The sequence below is a fragment of the Rana temporaria genome, chromosome 4, assembly GCF_905171775.1.
Source record: "Rana temporaria chromosome 4, aRanTem1.1, whole genome shotgun sequence".
NCBI lineage: Eukaryota > Metazoa > Chordata > Amphibia > Anura > Ranidae > Rana > Rana temporaria.
The window spans coordinates 402,568,149-402,580,290 of NC_053492.1; the positions used below are offsets into that span (position 1 = coordinate 402,568,149).

Genomic DNA, 12,142 nt, shown 5'->3' on the forward strand with positions numbered 1-12,142 from the left:
AGATTAATAGAATTGCTTTTCATTCTATATAAAAGTCAGACATGCAGGTGGTAGAAATAATAATAAAACTGAAGCATCGCAGATTATAGATATTGTTTATTAGGAAAAAGAAGTGGATTGCTGAGTGAATAAATAAATGTCGCAGCCGTGACAACGAATAGCAGACAGGTCTTCATATTGTAGTTGTGATGCCTTTGAAGGGTTGCGTTAATTGTTAAATATTGGAAATCTAGTAACCAATAGAACACCCCGATTCTATAGTTGGGTCCTATGGAGAAATGATGTGTATGGATAGTAATAATATTCATGTCACCTGACTGAGGAAATCTACTAGCAGGAGGAAGGGCCTAGATCCTCCATGCAGACTGATCCCTGTGTACGGCCATCGCTATACTTTTCAAACTTTTTCTAAGTTTTGGAGAGTCAGCAAACGCAGAATAGCGCCGCGTTTAATTATCGCAAACTTTATAACGTACTTGTACGTGTATGTAGAGCTAAACAGGCAAGACTGTGTATTATTTTAGGGATCTAAATTAGTGGCCGGATAATTAAAGCGACTCTCGATTGGTGGCCGATTATTTAAAGCGACTCTTATGACGGTCAGCTCGGCGTTAATTAGTTTGTCGCTGTGCGGCTGAAGTCTTCTAAATATTGTAGGTAGGGGACTTCTATTTCCAAATCGTATGGGGGTTACTACCCAGAAGGCCTGGGCTCCAATACTTCCCTAAATGACTGCAGTAAAAGTATCTTTACTCTGCAATGATCGTCCTGTCCCCACATTACAGTCCTCTGATTTATTGTCATGATTTCACTATTCCGACAATCGAAAAACTTTCACCTATTTTTGAAGAAATTAAAAACGCAGCAACGTAGTCAATTCCTTCCAGCCGATTAAAATCTTCTCATGAATCCAAATCCTGGGATTGTGTCGATTTTAGTCGCTGAAGATTCTTTTTTTCAATTGTTGACACTTCTGCAAAGTATATATATGTATTGCTGTATAATAATGTATTGCTCTCTGTACTACACAATCTTTGGGGGTTTTAGGGTATATATTTTATGTATTTGGAAGTTTCATGTCTGGCTTCTTATTAAAGAAAAATATATTTAGGATATATTGTATGTAGTTACAGTTTGACTATTTAAGAATGTGTGTGTGTGTGTGTGTGTGTGTGTGTGTGTGTGTGTAATTTATATATATATCTAATCAATCACATTCTTAAAAGAGTCAAACTGTAACTACATAAAATTAATCCTAAATATACTTTTTTCTTAAATGGGAAGTCAGACATAAATCTGATAGAAATAATTTTATAGATAGATAGGAAGTCAGACATAAATCTGATAGAAATAATTTTATAGATAGATAGATAATTATTTCTATCAGATTTATGTCTGACTTCCTATTTAAGAAAAAAATATATTTAGGATTAATTTTATGTAGTTACAGTTTGACTCTTTTAAGAATGTGATTGAATATATATATATATATATATATATATATATATATTTCAATCACATTCTTAAAAGAGTCAAACTGTAACTACATAAAATTAATCCTTAATATATTTATTTATATTATATTTAGGATTCATTTTATGTAGTTAGTTTGACTCTTTTAAGAATGTGATAGAGAATTTTATATATATATATATATATATATATATATATATATATATATATATATATATATATAATCACATTCTTAAAAGAGTCAAACTGTAACTACATAAAATGAATCCTAAATATAATATAAATAGTTTTTATATTCTTAAATAAGGAGTCAGACATGAACATAAAATAAATGATATATTTATTTTTCTATATACATTTTATTTCTATCAGATTCATGTCTAACTCCTTATTTAAGAAAAAAAAAGATACTTAGAATTAATTTTAGAATATAGTTACAGTTTTGACTAATAAATGTAAGGTGATATATTTTTAACAGCTTCATGTCTGAATCCTTATTAAGAAAAAATTATATATTTAGGGTATATTTCATGCTTTTTAAACGTTTCTTGTCTGACTTTTTAATTAAAAAAAATGATTACATCTAAACTGTTTATGTTGTATCAGATCTCCAAGTCTGGTCTTCCCTATGTACATTATGCACTTGTACTCTGTATATTTAATTTGGTTATAAAGCAACACATTACTGTTATTAAGAATCCACACCGTGATGACAAATAAATGAGGGGAAGCCAACTGTAAAAAATCCTTAATTAAAAATTCAAAGTAATTTGAATGGTGTTTATATATTATTAAATGCAATGACACCAGTAAAATGATATTTCATGTACTTTAGTATAATATATACATTTTTATGTCTGTATTAATTCCAGATCAGGGTTTCTCAACTTTCTCATTCTCTGAATACTTTTACAAAAACATTGTCGGCCAAGTACCCCTCGGTGTGGTTTTATTTATTACCGGCACAACTACTTGTTTAAATTCGTCATGGATTATTTCGGAAAAAAATATATAAATAACTGGAGATGAGAATATTTTTTGTAAAAGATGTAGAGGTCTCCCCCCTAGGTGCGGGTTGGCCGGTTGAGAAACCCTGCTCTACATTGTAAGGTTATTAGAATTTGGGGTGCAGTGACTGATATTTGTCCCATGTGTCCCCCACAGCCACCCCTCGGAAGCAGCGCCGGGAGCGCACAACGTTCACACGCTCCCAGTTGGACATACTGGAGGCGCTGTTCGCCAAGACCAGATACCCGGACATCTTCATGCGGGAGGAGGTGGCCCTGAAGATCAACTTACCGGAGTCCCGCGTTCAGGTGCGTTCATCCGACCCAGGAGTGCCCCAGTTCATCCTGTCCATACTCTCAATACTCCCCACCATTTCCATTCTCATTCACCGCTAAGGCCTCTTCTACAACGTTTTGTATTTTTTTTTGTATTATTATTTTTATTTGCTGACTAGGTGATCATCCACCGCAAGAGAGAAATTATTTGGAGGGAGGGTGAACTTCCCATTTCGGCTCTTAAAGTGAATTTATGAGATGTTGTCTACTATGGAAGAATAGGGATAGGCACCCTACTATAGATGATGGCTGTGGTCTATCTGCATAGAGGACATTGGGTGCAAGGCACCCAGAGCCATCCATTACTGTTCATGTCTGCTGTGGGTGACATTTGGTTTCTGTAGGTGTGGATAGGGCTGGCTCCAGAAAGTCTGTGGGACAGTGAACCACACCAGATGGGTGTGACTTGGGGCCTCTTTATCAGGGTGTCCTAAAACATGGCTTGGCACCACACAAGTGCCAACAAGTAGATGGTACGCTGGTAGAGCACATGAGGTCTAGATGCAAAAACGAATTGGATCTAGAACTGAACTAGATGAACATGAATGTGGCGCCCCCTGCAGGAAGTTAAGTGTAGTTGAGACCTTAGTGCAGCATAGTTAATGGAGCTTACTCAACTGACCAAGCTAGAGTTTGAGATTCAATTTCTGAGAATTTTTTGGAGATACAAGTCCCAATCTACATTTTTTTTGTGTTGTAACACTCTTCTGTAAAAGCCTGAACTGTCCATATCTGGACAAAATATAGCTTCTGTAGCTTTTTGATGCAATGGTCGACCAGGTTGCATGTGTGTGTGTGTATATATGAACTTCTAATAGACCCCAAAACCTGTCATCAAAGAGTAAATTATTCAGTTCCCACTCCACGTCCGGATGGTGTCGCTTCATTCTTTATTACCCATCTGCTTGGCTCTCCATGTTTTCTCTCTAAAGTTTGTCTTTCTAACAATGTGTGTAGTCTAGAGAGTGCTTACACATCGGATGCAAACTACTTATTAATTGGGATATGGGGACTTGGCGTTTGAATTTCGCTTATTTAGGAATTAAGTATAATAAATATTTCCAGAATTTTAATGGCTGGGCCGTGTATCTGGAAATATGATCTATAATTGGATTTCCTAACCTGGAGGGAATGGTTGTCTGCAAACTGGAGGATCTCCTAACAGACACACAGGGCAATTTTAGTTGTCTGTGTCCATCCAGCCTTAAGATACCTGGGAGTGCCCGGGGTCCCATGCCCACCACTGCCAGCTGTGATCTGGGGTGGCACAGCTCCTACTTCTCACATTTGAATACTTATAATTGTGAGGCGTAATGTTGGTGGATCATCTGTAAAGGAATAATTGTTTCTGAGAGTTTTACTACATTTATAAATTGGACACTCGCTTTCAATACCTGATGAATGTAAGCAAGCAAATTGTACCTTACAGATAACCATGGCAATGTTGTAAGGATACTTACACTTTCTGACCATTTTGCTAAGCTTGCTCCTCAATGCAATGAAGACCTTTTTTTTTTTTTTTTATTATTATTTTTTTTTTTTTCTCTAATTACTTACTTTCTTATCGCTACTTCCCTTGTGGAAAGTGCACAAATATGTAATGTATGAACACGACCTACACACTCCTGTTGCATTCGGGAGATCGGGTTAAACATAAGGTCTCTTTATGGTGATGGGAACCTGTCATGATCAGTAAATTGTAGATTTTGCTTTAAAATGTTTATTTTAATTGTAAATCGTGTAATAGTGTGTGTGTGTGTGTGTGTGTGTGTGTGTGTGTGTGTGTGTGTGTGTGTGTGTGTGCTCCTGGACCTTATATCTATTATTGCTTAGACATACTTTGCTCCTGGTTTCCAAGTCCTTTTGATTAAAGTATATGTATTGAACGATTACCTCTTATAGCCGCCCATGTAACTCCCTAAACAGATCCTTAGTTACATTATTGCTACTCTGACTAATGGATTGCTGGTGAAAGTGTAGCCTTTAGAGGATATGTAGTGCATTTATAATTAAACTCCTAGTTCATTTTGATTACTCCGTATAAACTGATGGATCAGTGCAGTTATTGCCAGTGAGTAATAATCCTCCTATATGCTGGGTGATCACTGTACTACTATGGGTGCTAATTCGTATTCGTTGTATTCTAAATCTTACTGGTTATTCGGAAGCTGATGAATGCATTTCTTTATTTCTCTGTTCCAGTATTACGTTTATCAGACTATTAATTATTATATATAATGGCAGTTATAATATGTCCTGGAACCTATCCCACTGTTTAGAATGCTCCTTGTAGCATCCTGTGAGGTTCCATGGACACTGGGCTTAAAAAAAAAAGTATGTTCTTTTTGGAGTAAAAAATGTCCATATAGAGCATTTTTTGTACAAAGTTTAGGAGAGTTTTACGTTTTTTCTGCCAGTGAACTCCAATCAGAAACACGAGTCAACACCGACAAACTTTATAAAGAAAAAACAGAACATAGTATTGTTCCTACTAGTAGTAATATTCCTGTGTGTTTAAAATAAGGTTATTATTCCTCTGGATTTAACTTTCCTGTAGGGACATTTGTGTGTGTGTTTTTTGTTTTGTTTGTTTGTTTGTTTTCGTTCCTGCAGGAAGTTTTTGTTCTTTCCAAGAACTTAATTACATAGGTATAGACCTGTACACACTGGCAGCGAGGATTAATGCTCACTTCGAGTAGTATGTGTATTATAATAATCTCATTATCTCCCTGTTTTATAATATTCCTTGTTTTTATGTTTCCTGTGAGGAGTGTTAGCCCCCAACGTCCTGGAATATTTATAACCTAAGAATAGATACTTTGAGTAATATATGTATTATAACCTTATTCGTTTGTTGTATAATATTACATATATAGGTATTTTCTGTTCAGTGATATGTCTCTTGTAAATAGTGTTAGTTCTTTATAACCCAGGAATAGACCCATGTACACACTGGCAATGGAAGTGAGGATTAAAGTTCCCATTAGGAGTAATACTCCTGGGGGTTTTACTACTCCTATTATTTTTCGTTAGTGTAATATTCCTTGTAGTAATATTGTGTTGTGTGATGTTTGTTTCTTGTTGTTAACCCCCCCCCCCCCCAACTTACAACAATCTTTATAACCCAGGAATAGACCCATGTACACATTGGCAATGGAAGTGAGGATTAAAGTTCCCATTAAGAGTAATACTCCTGTGGGTTTTACTACTCCTATTATTTCCTTGTAGTAATATTATGTTGTGTGATGTTTGTTTCTTGTTGTTAACCCCCCCCCCAACTTCCAACAATCTCCATAACCCAGGAATAGACCAATGTACACATTGGCAATGGAAGTGAGGATTAAAGTTCCCATTATGGGTTTTACTACTCCTATTTATCTGTTGTGTAATCTTCCTGTAGACATATTATGTTGTGTGGTGTTTTTATGATTCTTGTTGTTAGCCCCCCAACTTCCAGGAATATTTATACCCTATGAACACTGGCAATGCCAGTGAGGCTTTAATCATTTTCCCAACTGAGTAATATTCCTGTGTGTTACAATCATATTTCCCTCTTTTAGAATATTTCTTATAGTAACATTCTGTTATGTGGTGTGTATGTTTCTTGTAAGGAGCATTCGTCCCCAACTTCCATGAATCTTTATAGCCTGGAAATAATTTAGTACCCACAGATATATTCTTCTAATCGTATTATTCCTTGTAGTCAATCTGCTTTCTTGTAGTAGGTTTCATGTAAGGAGCATTGGTCCCCCAACTTCCAGGCTTCTTTATAACCTGGGACTAGATCTGCACACACTGACAGTGAGGATTAATATTTCCAGAATGAGTAATATTTTTGTGGATTTATAATACTCCTATTACTAATTACTCCTCTGTGTAGGTTCTAGTATTTACAATAGTCTCACGAGGTTATAATAGTCCATTAATGATGTTCTCGTTCCTCTCTACACCCCAGGTCTGGTTTAAGAACCGCCGAGCTAAGTGCCGGCAGCAGCAGCAACAGCAGAACAGCAGCGCGGGGGCCAAAAGCCGGCCGGCCAAGAAGAAGTGCAGCCCCGCCCGGGAGAGCTCAGGATCGGAGAGCAGTGGGCAGTTCACCCCTCCCGCAGTGTCCAGCTCTGGCTCTTCCTCCTCCTCTTCATCTTCCAGCTCCAACTCTTCCGGGAACCCCAGCCTAGGAGCAGCACTGAATGGAAGTACTCCTATAGCCTCCTCGATCTGGAGCCCCGCCTCTATCTCCCCAGGCACTGGCCCCGCCCCTGGCTCCGCGCCCGACCCACTAGGAACCGGAAGCGCCTCCTGCATGCAGCGCTCCGGCTCTTCTTCTGCGGCTTCCTATCCTATGTCCTACAGTCAAGCTGCCGGGTATACCCAGGGCTACCCTGCCCCATCTTCCTCCTACTTTGGAGGAGTGGATTGTAGTTCCTACCTGGCACCAATGCACTCTCACCACCACCCCCATCAGCTTAGTCCTATGGCCCCATCCTCCATGTCCAGCCACCACCATCATCACCATCACCTGGGCCAGTCCGCCAGCCACCACCATCACCACCACCATCACCAGGGCTATGCCAGCACAGGACTACCATTCAATTCCTCTGACTGCCTGGACTACAAGGACCAGACAACCGCCTCCTCCTGGAAACTTAACTTTAACTCCACCGACTGTCTGGACTACAAAGATCAGGCATCCTGGAGGTTCCAGGTCTTGTGAGATGAGGGCCAAGCACACCAGTCATGGAAACCCTACACTACAGCATGTACATGGGAAGGAGCGCCCCTAGAGGTGTCGGATGGTGTCGACAAAGAACTGGAGGCAATAGTTGGAGTCTGATGGAGGGACAGACCCCTTAGTGTCAGTTAACTTGTGCCTGGACACTCACAAAGTGATTTATTTATTCGCTGTCTGAACCTGGGATGTGGACTGTGGTTTCTACAGACAGTATTGGAATAAGTCCTTCCATGGACCACTTCTACATTTTTACTTTTAACCCAAAGCTCCACCATCACACCTAAGTGTATATAGATGGAAGGCACCCCAACCAACCCATCTGCATCAGAACCTGTACACAGTGCTCTGTCTCCCAAGGTACCTTCTATGGGACTTGTATCCTCTTGCTGCATGTGGCAGCAGGAATGTGTAAATATTAGGTCCGTTTCTAGGACCCACTTTATTTTTAGTTTAATTATATTGTTTCGAATTAATATCACCTAACCCAAGCCCCTCCCCCTTTTTTTCTGGAGAAACCAAATTCATGATATGAGACTTGGGGGTTTGCAGAACAAGCCACTGCACCCTTCCCACCACAAAGATCTATTACAAAGAAAATTTACACTAGAGACTTCCTGCCAATTGGATGAATATGTCGCACTGAATTTTTTCCCCCCCCCCCCCCCCCCCCCAGCACCCACCCCTGAAAAATAAGGCATCTTTCCTGCTGCAGAGGATGCTGGTACCCACACTGACATGGAGGCAGCCATACCAGAGCAGTTCACTAGGAAGTAGTGCAGAAAGTATGGGAACCCCTCCTTTACTTTGTAGTGACCTGCCAGGCTGTTCCCAGCCACGCCTCCTCTGCAGCCTGTTCTCTGTGTACTGCACATTGTATCTAGTAGATCACCCCATTCTGTACCGCCTCTTTAGTTCAATTGGCCTCACTATTTAATCGATGTCTCCATCCAGCACTTGCCTCATTTGTGTCACTGAAGATTCGGATCTGTTTGTCCCTGTGTAAGTGGAAGAAAAAAAAAACAAATGCTTGTAAACTGAAAAAAAAAAAAAAAATAATAATAAAAAAAATGGTATTTCACATCACCCCTACGTATCTGCATACCCCCTCTTCCCATAATAATAAAACATCAGACTAATGGATCTGCAGTCTCTGTGTCCTCATTTTCTTACCTGCTGAGTAAAGTAAATAGTGCAACTCCACCATGGGGAGGATTTACTAGGGGGAAGGAGACCTGAAGCTGTATTCTCTGCAATCGTCCAATCTCATATATAAAATGGTATTTGTTTCCTTGTGGTGTTTTTCCCTTGCACTTGATTAGTGAACACATCTTCCCTTTATTTACAAAAAAAACAAAAAAACATTGTAAACTTTCACATTGATAAGTGAACAGTTTCTATAACTTTTTAGTAACTTAATCCCATTTATAGATCTACCTGTTAGTGCAGAAATTGTAATCATATCATAATAATAATTTATTAATAATAAATAGATGGTCTGTAAGGTAGTTTGACGTTCACCTCCCATTTTAAATTAAACAGTATTGGATTGTCAAAATCCTATTCCTTTGGAACACCATACAGGGGTAAAATATAAATATATGCAAACATAAAAAAAGTGGTGTTAGTTCTCTGTTCATTATAACATTTATGATATGTGGGACTTTTATTTTCAACTTGTATCTTAAACCAAATTCCATAGGTCTTTGGGGGATGACTTGGTAATACAGCTACAAGAGAGCTCTTCTAACTTCATTATAGTAACAAGTTGCCCGTTAATATGAAAGTAAAAAAAAAAATGACAAATATTTTATACATTTGTTAGATTCAGCTGGTTTCCCCAAATAATGGTTTGGTATAATGATATTCTGCTGGGCAATCGACACCTTGTGGGTGTACCTGAACACAAACCGACCAATCAGATATTGAGAAAAAAAATGATAATATATATATATATATATATATATATATATATATATATATATTCTGTATTATAATTTTTATTTATTTATTCCAGACTTCTGATTGGTTCATGGAAACTGTAAATGTCTACACACACACACAGTGTATGTATGCTTTTTTTATTTTTATTTTTTATTTTAACATCCTCCTTGTTATATCCCCCCATTTATTTATTTATTTATTTATTTATTTATTTATTTATATATATATATATATATATATATATATATATATATATATATATATATATATATATATATTATTTTTTAGATCACCATTTTCTTATACACAAGCATACATTGTTGTTGTCTTGTTTGTTCCTGTCTGGTTATGCAAAAGGGTTTCTATCCTGCAGATGTACAAAAACGCAAAACTCTCTTCAGGATCAGATCCCCTCACTTGAGCCTACAGGCACACAAATATAGGATCAGAATGGAATTGGATCAGTGTTTTTTTTTTTTACAAGGTGGCCCAGTATAATTGCCCCCCCCCCCCCCCCAATACAAAATTATAAAGATTTAAATAATATATTTAAAATTTATCTTGGTGAAATACTATTTTGAAGTCTGAAAAGGCTTCAACTTCATGCACACTGGGCTTAACGCTTATATATAGATTTGTTTTTATATAGAGTTTTGGAGAGTTATGCATTTTTTTTTCCTGCCAGAAAACTCCAATCAAAAATGCAAACCAGAAGAGGTTTTTGTTTTTTTTCTGCCCTAACGTTAAGATTAAAACATGCCTGTAATTAAATGTGCCTGCATTGTACAGGCAGGACACAAACTTTTTAAGACAGTGGGATCCATGCACACTGCAATAAAAAACGTCGCTTCTACAGGAGTTTTGTGCCTGTAGAAGCAACCCAATGTTATCCTTCATTCGTGTTTCTGATTGGAGCTCACTGGCAGAAAAAACGTAAAACTCTCCTAAACTCATCTAAACTTTGTACAAAAAAATGCTCTGAATGGACGTTTTTTAAGCCTGAGGCTCCATGCACATTACCCTTTTTATGCTAAATAATGTTATCCTATGTGTCCATGCACACTACATTTTTGGAGCTTCAGCATCTAGGAGCAGAAGAAAAAATGTTTCAGAGTTTTTGGAGTGTTTTTTTTCCCCCAGCAGAAAAAAAATCTGAATGCTCTCAAACGCTCCTTACTGCTTGCTAAGAAAATGCCCCTACAGCTTATTTTTATTTATTTTTTAGCAGTTTACCCCCCCCCCTTCTTTATATACTGCAAAAAACGCAAATAAAATGCTTATATGCTTCAAAGCTTCTTCTAATATTACTAGAAGCTGTCAAAAAAAGGCAATTTTTTTTTTTTTGAGCTTATGAAAAACACTAATGTGCATTAATGCTCCTTCACTACTCAAACGTTCCTAACAGCTTTTTTTTTTTAACTGTAAAAACGCAGATAAATGCTCCTAGTGCTCCTATTTAAACGTTTTTAACAGCTACTAAAATGCTACTACAAGTCGGCACAAAAACGCATTTTTCACATGTACAGGAAGCCAACGAATTTTGGAGCCTCAAGCAAACCACACATGGGCTTATTGGACCTAGGGAACCATACTTGGAAGGTAGCTTAGGAGAAAGTACACCACCTCCATAGTTGTCCATTAAGCAGACCATACATGGGCGTATTGGACCTAGGGAACCATACTTGGATGATTGTTTAGGAGAAAGTACATCACCTCCATAGTTGTCCATTAAGAAGACCACACATGGGCGTATTGGACCTATGGAACCATACTTGGATGGTAGCTCAGGAGAAAGTACACCACCTCCATAGTTGTCCATTAAGCAGACCATACATGGGCGTATTGGACCTAGGGAACCATACTTGGATGATTGTTTAGGAGAAAGTACATCACCTCCATAGTTGTCCATTAAGAAGACCACACATGGGCGTATTGGACCTATGGAACCATACTTGGATGGTAGCTCAGGAGAAAGTACACCACCTCCATAGTTGTCCATTAAGCAGACCATACATGGTTAGATTTCTGTTGGAATGTTCATACAGAATTTGAGACAAGTGGATTATGGAGGACATCTTGTGTACAGGTAGGTGGTCTCGCCAGCATTTATTTGAGGGGTCCACCAAGGTCTGTCCCTGAATAGGATTTTTTTTTCAAGGCAGTAATGAAGACAAGAATGAACTGACTCCTTTCACTTGCTGAGCAGGTATCTGCAGTATAATGAATGAGTTAATATACACTACATCCATAAAGTGCTCCTTCTCCAATACCAGTGTGTGGTACCTACCTAGGACAACTGTAGACCCCCAGCATGAAGACTGGAGATAACCAATCTTAGCAAAACTACAATCTGGAGAAAGTTCGGTTCTGGCTTCTGTAAACCCAAATCTCTAAATTCTCATACAAACTTCAGCATGTTAATTTCAAATGTCTTTCTCATCTCTACAGCCACCATTAACATAATAGCTGGTGATCCTGCCATGATGGTCCTATGTTCAGGTACTTCCTCATACAGGGTGACAACACTCTGTCCTTGCCACCCAGTTGTGCCCTTGTGTTGTCATCCAGGCTTCTGAAGAAGATCCTAAATGTCCATATAAAGGTGTCCATACATAGAACGAATTATATACAATTGTAAATGTGTCGATTTGTC

General features: G+C 38.1%; 1 protein-coding gene across 2 annotated transcripts in view; it reads left to right on the forward strand.

Moving 5' to 3' along the window:
* OTX1 (orthodenticle homeobox 1) overlaps nucleotides 1–8,688 on the forward strand; it is an 11,057-nt gene extending 2,369 nt beyond the window's left edge. For both annotated transcript variants that reach the window (XM_040351218.1, XM_040351219.1), the window contains exons 3-4: nucleotides 2,638–2,789; nucleotides 6,772–8,688. In XM_040351218.1, coding sequence (XP_040207152.1) covers nucleotides 2,638–2,789; nucleotides 6,772–7,530 — 911 coding nt within the window. In that variant the 3' untranslated portion in view covers nucleotides 7,531–8,688. The remainder of the gene's footprint in view (nucleotides 1–2,637; nucleotides 2,790–6,771) is intronic.
* The last annotated feature ends 3,454 nt before the right edge of the window (nucleotides 8,689–12,142 follow it).